We start from the raw sequence: 17,580 nt of genomic DNA on the forward strand, positions 1-17,580 counted from the left end.
AATAGCCATTGTTCCATTACATTTTACTGAAAACCGATATTCTATAATTGGAATGCTATCAACTTATAATTTATTAGAAACAGGATAAATGTAAAGACTAAAAGTTAAAGTTTAACCTTTAGCAGATTATATGCACTAGATTACCGTAAGAATAAACACAAACTTAAATTATGTGTAATCCTGACTTGTACCGTTTGCTCTTACTACATTAAGGAGATCTCAGGAGTATAAAGTATTTTTTCCCTATAAAATTAAAGCAGACAATCCTTTCTGAAGTTTTTCAGAGAACTGGTTATAGGAGTATTATAATGCTTCAAGAAGTACCTGAATACACCCAAAGTACAGAGAAAAAGAGAAAACTAAGAGATTTTCCCTTCTAGGTCATGACGAGTTTATCCAGTCTCTGTAATACGGAGGGCGGGCATCTCATGATTTAAGGATTCCTTAGAGTGGGCTGCAGGGCTAGGCTAAGAAAATGACATGCCCTTTTGCAAAGTTTCACTGTGTGCCTTGGAATTTAAACAAATACCACCTCCCAGCAAATCAATATGCTGTAAATCTTCAAATATTTTTATTTGTGAAAAGTATCCCTAGCATCACCTCTAAGGTTGCTGATGAGGTTTTAAATCTTCTCCTCCTATGTGCTTCTGATGCCCAATAAATGCTTCAGAGTTTATATTAAAATCATCTAAGTTTAAAATTTTACATTTAAAACTTTAAGCAAAGTGTCCCACTAACTCCAGTTCTAAAATATCCCAATCAATCATTTTGGTCCTTAGACCAGTTGTGCAATATATGAATTCTTTTTTCATAAAACACGATAAGCTCATATTTTCCAAAAGCAACTAATTTAGCTGCTACCATATAGTCCTACTTCTAAACTGTGGCTTATGCTCCTATTGATTATTTAAAACATTTTACTCCATTGAGTACTTGCTCCTGTGCTCACCAACTTTCTTTTCTCTGATAATACTGCCGCAGTTCATTAAGATCAAAATTTATGACAATTAATTCCCCCATTTACCTTCACAGTCACTCTAGCAAAAGTCAGGTTTCTCCTTCTTTACAAAGTTAACAGCTGCCTCATCACCACCCTACCTTCCCTTGCCATCAAATGAAGGTACTCCCTCGTCCTCTTACTTTAACACTGAACTCTCCACAGGTTCCATCCTTTCAGCATGTTTGAGAAAATACTGAGTAAACCTTCAGTTAACATCTGCCCTCAACACACATTGCTAATTCGCAACTCTTATTCAAACCATTTCCTCTCGTGAAATTATGTACATGTTCCTCCTGCTTAATCATAACCTGAACCCATACCTCAAGATACAGCAAATACCTTATGTTCCAGGAAGTTTTCCCAAACTAACTTAAGCCATAATAAAATTAAGCCTTATGCCACAGTTCCATACCACTTATACATGCATTTTATAGACATATACCGTCTTGAACATTGTTAATATATTATAATGTAATTATTTTATAATTGTTACACATATTACTGTACATATTCAACTATTTTAGAAACCCTTCAAGGGCAAGAACCATTTCCCTTTCTTTTAGCAACAATCATGTTTACAGAGTTGAAGTACAATAAATGCTTGTTTAATGAATCTATTTTAAAACCATCGGAAAGAGAGGCATGAAAACAAGTTGTGTAAATACAGACTCACCATAAACAAAAAGTATATAACCTCTGAAGTTAAATAAGCATTTTCAGAAAAAAATACCCTATTTATGGTATAGTGTTTATTTTAATAACAGCTTTGTAAAAAACAGAAAATGTGTTACAGTGGAAACAACACTGCAATAGTGCTAGAGGAGGAAAATCCAGGCTCTGACCCACACTCTGCCGTACACTAGCCATTTAACTTTGGGCAAATCACTTAACCTCTTTCAACCACAAGGAGTAATTACTATGTACTCTGCCAAGCTCGCAGAGTCATTATTAGGATACAATAGGATAATATATATGAAAGTAGTTAGAAATTTATAAAGAGTTATATAAATGGTATTATTTAATGAGGGACATACCCTTCAATTTAAAATAATATTTTATTTTAAAATTTGAACTTACAAAAGAAAGAAATTATGGGGCAACTATTTGTGTTATAGAAGAATGCCATCACTGAATGAAATAAATCACTATGAGGTTCACCAATACATATTCAACCTACGACAATTAAAGTGTGATTCAACTGTCATAAAATGTGCTTCACACTCAATTTTTCAGGAAGATATTTATTGCATAAAGTAAGGCTGATGTTTGAATCAGGCCACAAAATCACAATCAAATACCTCATTCCACTGAGTGCTCTGAGAGGGCTTCCACTTACGTAACAGAATCAGATGTTGCCTTTATCTGGCTCCATTTTACAACCTCATACAATGTACCATACCCCACAACTGAAGAGGTAAACCAGCACATGTAGGAAATACTAGAATTGACTGGTTTACAGAAAAACATGTGATTAACCAGAGCACAGCACAATCTGATATATTTACAAATTCATAAATCTGTTCCACAGACCTATTGCTTCTGGTCATAAAGAGGTGTAACAAAGCAAAGGGAGCAGCTGTAAGGAGGCTGAGACACGTCCACGTATTTGTAGCACTGGTCACAGATTCAACTATGAAAAAGTTCAGAATTTGTTTGGGTAACCACTAAATTCATTTTCAAGCCCTTTAAGGTCAACAAATTATCACTGTATCCAGACAGAGTAAAAAGTTCTAGTTAATTTTCCTTTGTTCTGCCAAGTCTACCTACAGACCATCTCAAAGAAGACATTACAATAGAAGTCAACTACCTTCCTGAAATGGGTTACCAACTTTCTGATCCCTGTTGTTATGTCTTTACGTAGGTGAGAATTTTAGTCAAGGAGTATGTGAAGGCACATCTACTCGAAGTTATGAACACATACTACCAACTAGAGGGTCAAGAAAATTAACAAATGCCCCTTTTAAATGTAAATTTTCTGGAAGCCCTACCATAATCAGTTAGCTTTGAGCTCCATTCTAGTAAAGGAATGTGAGTGCTGCTGAAGAAGGACGAAGCTACAAGGAGGGCAGCACGATGGGGACAGGAGGAAGAACAGACACCAGAAGCAAAAACAGAGGGGTAGAAAGATGCCAAAGATAAACCTTGCCAACAGCTGCCTACTCTACATTTTCCCTCATGACAAGGTGAGTAGTTAACGGAGAAAACAAGATTTAGCTGCACATATTGGGGGGAAGGGGACACTACTGGTGGCACAGTAGTTAAAGCGCTTGGCTGCCAACCGAAAGGTCAGTGGTTCAAACCCACCAGATGCTCTGTGGGAGAAAGATATGGCAGTCTGCTTCCATAAAGACATACAGCCTTGGAAACCCTATGGGGCAGTTCTACTCTATCCTACAGGGTCGCTATGAGTCAGAATTGACTCGACAGCAGTGGGTTATTTTATCAATGCATATTTGTCAAATACTATTAAATGTAAACCAGAGTTATGCATGGGAATTGAAGAAATTACAGCTTCCTAATTTCTATTCACTACAGACACAATATGATGAAAACAAAATGAGTCCCTGCTTCACACAAGTCAACTGAAAAGAACATTGAACTAGAACTTGAACACTTAGTTCCTGGTTTCGGTTTTGACCCTCTTGACAAGTGACTTCGGATTAGTCATTAGATTTTTATCAATGTTCTCATTCCCTCAAACAACAAATATTTCTTGAGTGCCTTTAAAAAAAAGCTATCCCAGGGTTTCTCAACTGTAGCTGCATATTAGAATCACCTGGGAAGATTGTTTTTTAAAATATTAAGTCTCCAGGTCTCAGAGATTCTGATTTAATTGGTCTTGGGTGAGGCCCACGCATAGTTTTAAAAAAAAAAAAAATCCCATGCGATTTTAATGTGCAGCCAGGGTGGAGAACCATTGGTCTATTTCATCTTACGCATTTGTGAGACAGCAAAATAATGCAAAAAGTCCTTTCTCCTTCTTTTGAAATTTATTTTCCACTTATTATACAACCTTCTTTTGACCACCCTTGCAGAAATTCTCATTACTTCTCATCTAGATTGTAACAGAATAGACTCCTAGCTATTTTCCCTTCCTTCAGTCTCCTCCCAATCCAATAAATCATTATATGTTTGTCTATGAGACACAGTAAGGGACTAAGAGAAGAAAAAAATGCAAATCCTAGTAGGGAAAAGCATGGGTAAAAACACAGAGGTAGGAATGAAGATGGTATGTCGTTGGCAGACTAGAGGACAGATCTGAATTTAGGTAGAATATGTTTGCAGTTATTAGAAGTGAAATTGAGTAAACTGAGTGAAGCCAAACTTGGGTAACCCTGAAATCAAAGCATAGGAGCTTGTTTCTGAAACATTATGCCATTTTAAGTAAAATATCACAAAACAGAAGTGTTTCCATCAAATAGAGTATATACTGTGTGTATATACATGTGTATGTATGTATGTATATACATAATTTCAAACACGCTCCTTTTTTTTTTTTTTCAGTTCCCGTGTACCTACCTTCTATTTATACATAACGGATACTGGTATCTTTATAAAACAAATCACCCCTAAATATTTCAAGGCTGAATTTTGTCGGAAATGAATGGTCAAATAAGCCACCCAGAGAGTTCTCATTTAAAGGGAAAAAAGAACAACACAATATCTGTTTTATGCTATTTGAGTTTGACATGCTCCTGCAAGGAACATACATTCAACTGAAAAAATAAATGAGATGCGATTATTTCAATAAATCCTGTGTTATTATAGACACTGATAAAGGCTATGATGAATGTTTACCAAGAACAAAGATGGTTCTGGTTTGTATTGAAGCTTCCCTCCAGAAAACCAACTAAAGACTTAAAAGCCAAAGGTTATAACCACAGTTTATAATATTCATATTTATGAAAAATATTATCAAATAAAATATAAACAATATATTATGAGGAGACTGAACAAGTATGTGACTTATTCCCTTCCTATAAGGAGCTCACCATCTTCTCAGGAACAGCAAGACACAAATACAAAAGGAAAATAAAGCCAGCACTTGTAAGTGGTAAAGACAATAAGTTAACATGGGAATTCAAAGAAATAGGAGCCTGATGTAGACTAAGAGTTGGGAGACAGCTTCTTGAAAAAGTAGGGGCTTGAACAAAATCAAATAGGCGGAGAAAAGAAGGAAATCCCAAGCATGCAGACCACCTTGTGCAAAGATGAGACAGAAATTCACGAAATATAGTTGAGGGGCAGGGAGTTGACTTAGTTGGAACAGAGGGTTCCATGTAGGAGCATCTGGGAAGACAAGGTTGCAATAATAAATTGGAGCTGGACAAAGAAGGGACCTGCGTGCCAAGCGAGAATACTTATACTTCGTTCTATAGAAAAAGTCTTTAAAGGTTATAATGAACAATAAGCAAAACAATATATCCCTATAATGAATGATGCCGTCTGGAACCATTTTTCTTGAAACCCTTGAAGAACATATCAAGTAGTCTAATATCTTGCCAATACATTCATGAATATGTGAATATACTGTTTAGGAAATCTGTTCAGAGTGAAGGGGTAAATACTCCAATACGCTTCTCAAAATACAGAATTAGTGATCAACTGCACACTCATAGTTCTTAGAACAATCCCTAAGAGAATCACTGGGTGGAAGAGTTCAATTTAGGTTTTCCTCCTCACCCACTCTCCTCCAACCCACACACCTTGATTTAATATCCAGAAACTGAATACACAGAAATTCTCTTATTCTGAAAATAAGAGGTCTTTTATTAGTTCCCATTATGGATGAATTCATGTACTATACCGTTTCATAATTACTAAATCTATTTAAAATAATTTTCTCCATGATGATTTATATCAGCAAAGCAGATGAAAACAGATACAAGAATAACAAATTAAAAACTCTGAATAGCATAAAACCTTTCCATCAAACCAAAAACACACCTAAAATAATCAGCACTGGTTTATGAGGCAGAGGGGAAAGACAGTGTGTTCATAACAAAAAAAAAAAAAAAATGCCAACCCACAACAAAGACTACCAGAGTGTATTTGAAGAACATTACAATAGCCAATTTCTCATTCAAAATGATAAGCAATTAATCCACAACCCTATAGAGAATGAATTTCATTTTTTTCTCAGAAATGCCCTTAAATTTTTAGCTCTTTCTGCTATAAAAATTAAGACCCTAACGTAACTCAAAACAAGGATTATCTTTCCCCTAGTAACCAGACCCGTAAGTGATTGATGATTTAATTTGCTAGTGCAGCAAATACTAATTTAACCACCACTACCTTGTAACACCAGGAAGACGAAAAATCTCAGTCTTTAAAGGCATACAGGACAATAAAGAAGCTAAGAATATTCCAGGAAAATTTAAAAAACACACACACAAAATAAAAACAGAGAAACTGCTGCACTATGAAAAGTAGTCTTGTAGACATGTATGCCTTCAAGGAATATGTATAGCTAACGATTTTATGTATTGTCTTTTTCGTTGTTGTTTCAGGAAAGATGGGAATATCCAGGAGAGTTGGAAGAAGTGCATTAAGGCAGGTATCAATACTTCCCTCCCCCTTACTGGAGAAACTCGCTGTAACAATAATGCTTTTCCACCCCTAACATCCCGGCCAGTTTCCATACATCCTGCAGTTAGCATTTCCCCTCTGCCCTATTCCCTTCCTTGCCCCTCACATTCAGGAGAAACTGGCAGCTCCGACTTTGTCAGTCTCGCCGCCCCCGCGCACCCGCCCAGATCAGCAGAGTCCAACAACGCAGCCACGCAGCCACCCACTCCCCCCACCTCCCTCTCCGTCGCCCAGCTTCCCCTCCCCCCGTCCTGTCACCTGCTTGGGTGGTGTCCGTCAGGTCATAGCCACTGCCCGGGAAGTCTCGGAGTTTCCTGCCACTGAGGCTCAGGATGCCAGAGTTGCCCGCCTCCTCCAGGGCCCGGTCCAGGCTCCGCACGGTGTGTTGAGGCTGCAGGCTCCCCGGGTTCCACTGCGGCCCGTTGGGGAACGGCTGACCGAAAAGAGTCGGTACCGGGATGGGCACCGCCAGGGTCCCGCCGCCGCCGCCGCCTCCTCCTCCTCCAGCCCCGCAGCCTCCCACTCCGGCCGCACCACCGCCACTGCTACTTCCACCTCCCCCACAACCGCCGCCCCCACTGTTACCACCACCTCCCTGACTCGCCGCCATGTTCCTGGGAGAGAGAATAGCCCCCGACAATACTCAGCCTGTGCCGCGAGTGTAGCGGGTGCTTACGACGCATGCGCAGGCTGGGAAGGGGCGAGGTAGAGGGTGGGAAGGAACGAGGGGGCGGGCAGGGAGGAGGTGTTGGATCGAGAGGAGATGCTGTTCAAAAGTGTAGAACACTGCCTTTAAGAAATGTATGATCAGAGGAAGGATGCTAAATCCCGAGTTCGCTGCTTTGGGTACCAAAATCTTTCGAAGCAACACAGCCTAACTATAGGTCACTTGGCCATATGTCCAAAATCTCTAACTTGCTTCACCTTTTCCGTTCTGCAAAATAAATACAAATATATTAGGTAGGGATGAAAGAGATTCGTTTCAGAGAATATAGAAACAGCATTTAAATGGACTGTCAAGCTTACTGTAAATGCCTCAGGAATCATTTAGCAGTGTAAGCACGAGGATAAACGTTAGGGAGTCATTTGGAAAGGAAAATTGGTGCAGTGTTGAGCTTTAGGCATATATGAATTTTACCGTAGTTTAGAACCCCAAAATGCGAGACTTTTAAAATGTTTTCCAAAGGCGCCTCTCATTCCAGTGTGTATGGGTCACAGCCAAACTCCTGCCTTCCAACACTTGGAAGAGTTCTCTGCGTTCTGGTCTATCACGCTTTGAAGTGGTGCCAAGATCTCCAAAATATATCCTTTTTCTCATCATTTCAGTATTGGCTGATGGAAAACTCTTTGATCATCAAACAACCTGAAAGTTTATTTTTGAAATGCAGGTTTTGGTTTTGGGTAGAATTCGGAAGGTTTAACACGGAGGATATGAAGCTAATCAATCTTGGATTTTAGGAGTTTGTACTTAGAACCTGAAGACGTTTTCAATATAGAGGACACCGAGAGGAAAGTTGAAACTTCTCTGTTGGGCATTTGAGGTCTCTATAATCTGACCCCAACCTACCTAGTCAGGTTTATCACCCAATCATTAAGATCACGATCACCTCTCCATTCCCTATCCTCCTCACTCCTTCTCGGAGTTATTCAAATCTTTTTCACTAATATTCGTTAATGGCGTTGAAGAAACATATTAGAATGCTTGGGTATATGCTGTTATTAATTTGAATGTCCTATGAATCTCTTTTACATCTATTTCAATTTGAGCAATGTATCAACAGTCTCATTTTCTTAGAGAGATCTCCACTTGACTAAAGTTTAACTGGCAGAGGCTCTACTTTGAAAAAAAAAATACAGGAAAGAATTACAACTTACATAAATTGCTTTGGAGCCATAGAGGTTAATTTATTCATTTTATTTTTGTAACAATATATATAACACAACATTTACTAATTAAACATTTCTTAGGTGTACAATTTAGTGATATCACTTACGTTAATCATGTTGTACAATCATATCCATAATTGTTGCCAGATTTCCCGTCACCATAAACAGAAATTCACTGCTTCCTAAACATTGACTCCCCTTTCCCCCTTCCCTCCCACCCCTGGAAATCACTAATAAACTTTGATGTCTATACATGTGCCTATTCTTGTTATTGCGTGTAAGTGAGATCATAAAATATTTGTCCTTTTGTGATTGACTTATTTCACTCAGCGTAACGTTTTCAAGGTTCATCCATGTTGTAGCATGTATCAGAACTTCATTTCTCTTTATGGCAGAGTGACACTCCATTGTATATGTGTATCACATTTTGTTTATCCATTTATCCAGTTGTTTCCACTTTCTGGCTATTGTGAGTAGTGCTGCAATGAACACTGGCATACATGTGTCTCATAGAAGTTAATTTAAATGATTATGTTGTGAGAAAATACATTTATCCATCTGCACGACCCACAGGGAAAACAGAACTGAGAATCTGGCTCTTTACAGTGAAGCAGCAAGTGAAAATTAAAAAAAAATTAAACTCACTGATGCCAGAAAGGAATGTTTACTTTATACATCATCCTTCTTATATCTCAAATCAAATCAAGTATTAATCAAGAGCTTCCAAAATTAAGAAGGAAAACTATATTCACCAGGAAAAAGATTAGGAAGGGAAATATTTTAATCATTAACAATGAGAATTTTCTCAGCTATTAAAACAATGTATTGATTGGACTCCAGGAACAATATGTGCTGAGGATCACCATACCTGTCAAGTAAAAAAGGCCATGTACAACCAAATCTAAGAAAAGAGGAGAAAAATCTCTCAAAGAATTGAAAAATAATCTCAATAAGAAAAATGGGAAACCTACAAAGTAGGGTAGACATACATGAAAATCAGGGAAAATAGCAGTTTGTAGAGCTCCTTGACAAACACCAAGGCCAAAGAAAGTAACAGGTTTAAAATAAAGATCATGAAGTTTAGAAATTTGTTTCAATCCCTTAACTGCTTGTGTAACACTTGAAAAAGTGAATTAACTGCTTTAGTTTCCTCACTGGTAACCCTGTAAAATAATACTTAATAATACTTAATGGTTACTATTTGCCGGGTACTGTTCCAGTTTACATATATTAAGTCATTCAATCCTGATAACAATCCTTTAAAATAGGAAAAATGCAGAAAAAAAATTCAAATTCTCATGGAATCAAGACTTCCTGGAGCCATTGAGGCTGGATGAACTCCCAAAACTATTGTCCTGAGATCATCTTTAAACCTTAAATCTTAACCAAAATATCCCCTGCAGTCTTCTTTAAGTCAAACAATAGTTTAACTTAACTAGGAAAGAATGTTTGCCTTAAGCATTGTGCTTTTTTAAAAAACAATCTACATAGGATCAAACTGACAACACCAACTAGAAAAGTCAGATAGTAAGCTTAGGGGGCACTGAGTTTATGTTAATGGGAGGGAGCAATTCAGAAAATGACAGTGAGAATGGTTGCAGAATGTAATCAATGTCACTGAATTGTAAATGTAGAAATTGTTGAATTGGTGTATGTTTGATTGTATGTATTTTCAACAACAATAAAAAAAATTGGTATTATTCTTCCTTTATATAGATGAGGAAAAATAGTACACACCTCACATAGGATTGTTTAAGAATAAATAAGATCACATATGTAAAATGTCAACCAAAATACCTGACATACATTCATTCATTAAATGAATATTTATTGAGCAATTATTCTGTTCCAACAACTATTCTCCATGCAGGTAATACTACAGCATTAGGTACTCAACAAACGTTCATCTCTTTGCCACAACCTTATCCTCAAAGAAGAAAATTATAATTTTTTAAAAACACAAAATGGAAGAAGCCAGGAGAAAATTCAGTAAATTTATTGATAATTATGGGCAAAGAGATGTCTGGCTTATTCAATGAATTTTTTGCTTCAGTTTACACTAGAGGATATTTTACAGTGATTACCACTTTGAAGTTATACCTGAAATGGTCATGTTGGTAATTGGTTAAATTATAGTCAATACTCAGAATTATCCAACCCAAATTTACAAAACGAATGTTAGTAAATCACCAGAACTAAATGGTATATATCGAAGATTATAGAAGAAAAGCAAAGGGAAAGTAGGGGAGTTTTGAACAACACATGCAGCCTCTGTTAAAACACACACAAAAAAAACCCAAATCCCATTGCTGTCAAGTCGATTCTGACTCGTAGCAACCCTATAGGACGGAGTAGAACTGCCCCATAGAGTTTTCAAGGAGCACCTGGTGAATTTGAACTGCTGACCTTTTGGTTAGCAGCTATAGCTCTTAACCACGATACCACCAGGGTTTCCGTTAAAACACAAGCAAGCTGCAAATGTAATTTCTGTTCAAAAGAACTCCAGAGGGGACTCGTGAAATTCCAGAGCAGTTTATAGTCACCACTATTCCAAACAAACTGGTAGTTATCCATCATTTATAAATAATATACAAGAGGAAAGGCACAGTGAAATGTCCAAAGCTTCAAATTCTTCTGTAAAAGACCAAGATCAATGTGCTAGACTACATGGCAATTCTTACTAATCTATAAATAACCAAAAATGAGATATCTTTTATCCCAGGATCCAGTACAAGGCACTACATTTGAGGCTAAATAGCTCAAAGTATAACATGAAATTTAAAAAATATCAGGACCGAGCAAAGGGCTGTGAAGGTCTCTGTAGTTTATTCCCCAAAAACCTCAGCTCAATTAATTGCTAAATTCAGAAGAAAATGCTGGGTATTATCAAGAAATGTATCAGAAACCCTAAAGAGCATATTATTTTACCCTATACTGAATTATTTTGCAGATGCCAAAGAGATGTGCAGTTCTACCTACTCCAATCTCAACACAAATCCTGCATTAGAGAAGGCCCTGAGAAATACACTTAAAATGATTAGGAATATGGGGGAGGAGGAAAATCACTGGGCGCTTCTCTGTCTAGTAATTTGATCTTTAGTCTCTTCTAAAATCCCTGCTCCTGCATGGGGCCTTCAGAGGACTGACTGCACATTAACCTATTTTAGCACAATTTATAGGGTCACTATGAGTTGGAATCAACTCGACGACAACGAGTTTTTGTGTAGTACATTCTTGATCCTCCTTCACCTGTCCGTCTGTCCTTGGTTCTGCTGTTGCAGATAACCCTTTGCACTGTTTAACCAATCCTAACAAACTCATCAACACCAAAGTTAATATGTATTAATTCAAAAGGGATTTAAACAAATGTATAAATGACTACTGTTACTTAAAAGAAGCTATTACTGTACATACCTACTATTCAATGTTGATGTCAACAACCAATGTTATGAACAATCTTAATAAGAATCCCTGCTCTGACACAAGATCTAAGATGTTGGATAAATCCCTTGACCTCTTAAAGTCTCAGATTCTTCCTCTCTAAACCAGTGATCGTAACATTATGAGCTATGTCATAGGTGTGTAGTTAGGATTACATGAGATAATCACATAAAGTACCTCGTATATTAAAATGATGATTATCATTATCATTATTATCATTTTGTCAAGGTTCACTTTGCCAATAGAATACTGAACTGAGTGAAACATGAACTATCAGATGGCAATTAGTAAAATTCTTCTGTACTATAAGGAGCCCTGGAGCCCTGGTGGCACAACGGTTAAGAGCTCAGGCTGCTAACCAAAAGGTCGGCAATTCGAATCCACCAGCTGCTCCTTGGAAACCCTATAGGACAGTTCTACTCTATCCTATAGGGTCGCTATGAGTCGAAATCGACTGGCCAGCAATGGGTTTGGTTTTGGGTTATTGTGCCGTCAGCACCAGTAGGCACTTTCCTCTCCTGCTGTTGAAATTACATCCTTGTTAACGCACCCCAAGTTTCTGCCTCCCCTAACCTTTGTGTTTTCACTACAAACCAGTAACCTGACTCCAATTTCTGTTTACTGCCTCTAATTCAATCCCAGATTTTAACCTCTGTGTTTCTGGTATGTTAACCTGGTATCATGAAATCCATTTAAATATCTGTTCCAAATCCTCCTTAAAAATATACCTTGCGTAAGCAATATATTTCTGTCAAAAAAAATATATATCTGGAGCACTTTCTCAAAAGAGTAGTATGTAAAAGATGCAGATTGCTGTATTTTGCTAGTTTAGCTTAGCCAAGGGAATATAAATAAAACATCACATAAAATTAATTTAAATATATTATGTCCAATTAGAAAACATAAGGTTGAGGAAGATGTTCAGTCTTTTTTAGGATTATATTGGAAGGTCTCCTCTTTATATGTAAACATGGAAATGTAGCATATGCCCTTTTGGACAGGCTTGTTTTGTATAACTATCTTCCACTTACTGCAGTATATGAGAAAGGAAGATGAAATAGGGTCTTTTCAAGCAAAATCGAAATTCTCAAAAAGAAGACCAAGACAACTATCTTGCTACCTGTAAGCAGGATATACCTGTAAGAGACAAACAGAGAAATTGATGGCATTTTAGTAAAGTGTATTAAAAGAATTATGATATCAAGCTAGATTAAAACCCCAGGAGAAAATATAGGTCCCAGAAGGATTTGGATTCTGCATTTACTTAAGCAAAATGAGTTATACACATTTTGACCAAAATCTGTGTATAAAATGAAGTTTGGAATAAAATAATGATAAATTAAGTTGGACATCTACCAAAGTCTAATTACATTTGTTTACTTTAAAAGTTGCTCCAAATCTTCATCATTTTATATATAGCATTTATTTCATGTAAAGTGTAACTGGTTTACAGGGTTAAGTTTTTTGGTTTATCTCAAACCTTAATCAAATCTCTGTGCAACTGTGGATGAGGCTTCACCTGATGGCAGTGTACTCAAATTACAAGGATTTTTGAAGAATGATGAAATTTTTTTAAAAGACTGGATCTGCAAACCTAAAGCTCTAACACGATAAGAGGCTCATATATGACCCTGAAATCTAATTTTTCCATCTGTTTTGCCACAAGACTTGTTCATTCTTGGCCATGGACAATAGCCTATCTGTAGTTTATCAGAAGGAAGGCTCAAAGCTCTGTGCTTTAAGGATGACGATATATGATCAAGTAATGCAGGATATTTTGGGTGTGTTTTGTTTTGGTGAGGCAGTTGGAGATTTCAACTTTCACTTAGATTATAAGTTTAGGTTGGGAATGCTAGCCCTCAAGAGGATATTTATTTCTGCTTAAGTGCTTTGTCTACAATTATGGTATGATTCCACAAAGTAGGAGAAAATAGATTGGTTGCGGTGCCCTCGTGTTCCACACTGGCGGACTCTTAACAGGTGTAGTTAATGTAGGAGACAAACATATTTTCCCACTCTTTTGTGCTTTTATAAGACTATTTAAACACCTAATCATAGTCATTCAAGAAGATGTAGATAATTCTAAGGTGTTAATTAGTAAACAAGGTTCTCCTTAATTACTTCTTTCACTTTATATATCTTAACCAAAAAAAAACAAATCCATTGCCGTTGAGTTGATACCAACTCATAATGACTCTATAGGAAAGAGTAGAACTGACCCATAGGGTTTCCAAGGAGCAGCTGGTGGATTCGAATTGCCAACCTTTTGGTTAGCAGCCAAGCTCTTAATCACTGAACCACCATGGCTGCTTTATATATCTTACTCCTTAATAAAACCTTCAGATTAAATACCTTTGCCTACATTAAATCTTTTCCTTTTTTCTAGAACACATACATAAGATTCCTAAGGAATTTAAAATCAAATATGCTTACAACTGGCTTTTCTTATCTGACAATGGTTTCTCCTACTGGTCATAAGCAATAGTCTTTTGATACGTTGCCAAAATTAAAGACATAAAAGCACCATACTGTTGGACTACTAATATTTTCTCCATTGCTACAATTTTAATTCAAGTCACTATTTCCTCTGGACTACAACATCATCTATGAAAAGCCTACAGCTAACAACATACTTAATAGTAACTTCTTTCTCTCTAAGATCTGGAACAAGACAAGATTATGTTCACTCTCATCAATTCATTTAACATTTTACTGGAGGTTCCAGACACTGTAAAAAGGCAAAGGAAATGAGAAGAGGTGGAGGAGGAGGAAGAGAGGAAGGGAGTGAGGAAAGGAGAGAGAGAAAGAAAAAAAGGGAGAATCCAGATTGGAAAGAAGAGGTAAAACTGTCTTTATTCACTGATGATATGATCATCTATGCAGAAAATCCAATGGAATGGACAAAAAATAAAGCTACAACAAATAAGTGAGTTTAGCAACATTGCAGGATACAAAATTAATATACAAAAATCAATTGTCTATTATATACTGCAACAGACAATTAGAAATTGAAATGAAAATAGCTGTATTTTACCATAGCATCAAAAAATATTAAATATTTGGGGATAAATCTGACAAAGATGTCAAAGACCACCTGTACACTGAAAACTACAAACCATTGCTGAGAGAAATTAAATAAATGCAGAGATATATCGTCTTCTTGATTTGGAAGACTCAATGTTGTTATGATGTCAGTTCTCCCCAAGTTAATCTATGGATTCAATGCAACTCCATTCAAAACCTCAGCAGGCATTTTTGTAGAAATCAACAAAATAATTTTCAAATTCACAAGGAAATATAAAGGATCTAGACTAGATAAAACAACTTTGAAAAACAAGAACAAAGTTGGAAGATTAACACTACCTGAAATCAAGACTAGCTACAAAGCTACTTAGTATGGTTAATCTTTTTAATTTTATCCATTCTAACAGGTGTGTGGTGATATCTCATTGTAGTTTTATTTTTCATTTTTAATAACTAATGATGTTGAGCATCTTTTCATGTGCTTAATTGCTATCCATATATACTCTCTGGTGAAGTTTTAAAATCTTTTGCTCATTTTTTAAGGAGTTGTTTATTTTCTTATTATTATTGTTTATGACTATTATTACCTTGCAGAACTCTTTACAAGTCTAGATACAAGTCCCTTATCAGATATATGGTTTGCAAATATTTTCTCAAATTCTATGGTTTGTCTTCTTATTCTCTTAACAGTGTCTTTCAAAGAGGAGAGGTTTATAATTTTGATGAAGTCTAATTTATCATGTTTTTTCTTTTAATTGTCACGCTATTGGTGTCCTGTTTAAGAAATTTTTCCATAATTCAAGGTCACAAAGATCTTCTCCTATGTTTTAATTTAGGTTTTAGGTTCTACGTTTAAGTCTATGATGCATTATGAGTTAATTTTTGTATATGGTATAAGATATAGATTGAAGTTATGCATATGGATATCCATTTGTTCTAGCACCATTTGTTCATTTGTTTAAACTACTATGTTTTCTCCACTGACTTGTCTTTGCACCTTTGTCCGAAATCAGTTATTCATATTTGCATGGGTCTGTTTCTGGACTCTGTTCTGTTCCATTGATCTATTTATCTTTATGCCAAGGGTTAACGAGGATGTGGAGAAATTGGAACCTTATATACCACTATTGGGATTGTAAAATGGTAAAATCACTTTGGAAAACAGTATGGCAGTTTCTTAAATTGCTAAACATACACCTATCATGTGATTCATTCATTCCACTCCTAGAGAATTGAGGGTGTGAGCACATACAAAGACTGACACACGAATGGTCATAGCAACTTTATTTGGAATAGCCAAAAACTGAGAAAAACCTAAATATCCATCAACTAGTAAATGAATAAATAAATTGTGGTATATCCATACAATCAAAATCCTTTCAGCAATAAGAGGAATGAACTATTGATATGTGTAACAGTGTGGATGAATCTCAATATAATTATGCTGAGAGAAAAGAGTACATATTGTATGATTTTTTTTGCATAAAATTCTATTAAATGCAAACTAATATATACTGACAGAAAGTAGATTAGTGATTTCCTGGGGAATGTGTATTGATGGGAGGACAGAGAGAGGGATTACAAAGAGGCATGAGGAAACTTTTGGGGGTGATGGGTATAGTCAATATCTTAATAATTGTGATGGTTTCATGGGTATACACATATGCCAAAACGTATCAAACTGTACTCTTTCAATATGTGCAGTTTATTGTATGTCAATAATGCCTCAATAAAAATGTTCAAATTGATAAATATTTATTGTGAAATTAATATGGAAGAGATTTTTTCAGATTAAAAATTTAGTAAAATGAAAATTAATATGGAAAATGTTAAAATGTTTAATATCACTTAATAGAAAATTAACCAAAGAATTAAATTGGGTGAACTGAGTTCACTCCTAATATACTTTCTCAACAAAAATAGTCAGTGATACGTAATGCTGAATCAAATGTTTGTACTTATAAGCAAGTGGTCAAGGCGTCCTTAGGGTTCAAACATCATGGTCCAAATATCCATCAGATCAAAATGAGTCAAAATGTTAAACTTAAAATTGCCTAAAACCAATTGGGATAATTGAGGTAACATTAAATTCTATCCCCTCAACGGGTTTACAATGTAGTTGAAGAGGCAAGACTTGCATGGATTAAATAGTTAAATAATCATTAAATGATAAGACCATGTGATTCAGTCTGTAAGTACATTGGGAAATCAGAGAAAGAAAGAGAGTTAAGGAAGTCTTTATGGAGAGGCTGGAACTTGATCTGGACCTTGAAGGATAATGGAGCAGACAGAGCAGAAATGATACGACACCTTAGGAAGGGACAAAGACAGAAATGAGCATGTAGTGTTTTGGGGACAGTATGCAGCATGGCCTGACTACAGCAAGAGGGATAATTGAGGGGGATGGAAAGTAAGCATGAATAGGTAGGGTGGAACTGGATTATGTAAAGTCTTGAAGTCAGAAAGAGATTAGATAGGGTTCATTAGGCAAGCTTTTCAAAGATAATCTGGCATCAGTATGTTCAATGTGTTAAACAGAGGAAAACTGTAGTGGAGATTAATTTATGGTAGACTAAGGTACTTGTATTGGAAATGTTTAGGAAAAAAATTTAGGAGATATTTTATAGAAGGAATCAACA

General features: G+C 36.2%; 1 protein-coding gene across 2 annotated transcripts in view; it reads right to left on the reverse strand.

Annotated features, from left to right (window-relative positions):
* Nucleotides 1–7,224, reverse strand: part of LRCH2 (leucine rich repeats and calponin homology domain containing 2) — a 107,096-nt gene extending 99,872 nt beyond the window's left edge. For both annotated transcript variants that reach the window (XM_004379790.1, XM_004379789.1), the window contains exon 1: nucleotides 6,848–7,224. In XM_004379790.1, coding sequence (XP_004379847.1) covers nucleotides 6,848–7,199 — 352 coding nt within the window. In that variant the 5' untranslated portion in view covers nucleotides 7,200–7,224. The remainder of the gene's footprint in view (nucleotides 1–6,847) is intronic.
* Between the last annotated feature and the right edge of the window lie 10,356 nt (nucleotides 7,225–17,580).

Source organism: Trichechus manatus, unplaced genomic scaffold (assembly GCF_000243295.1).
Source record: "Trichechus manatus latirostris isolate Lorelei unplaced genomic scaffold, TriManLat1.0 scaffold00068, whole genome shotgun sequence".
Classification (NCBI taxonomy): Eukaryota; Metazoa; Chordata; class Mammalia; order Sirenia; family Trichechidae; genus Trichechus; species Trichechus manatus.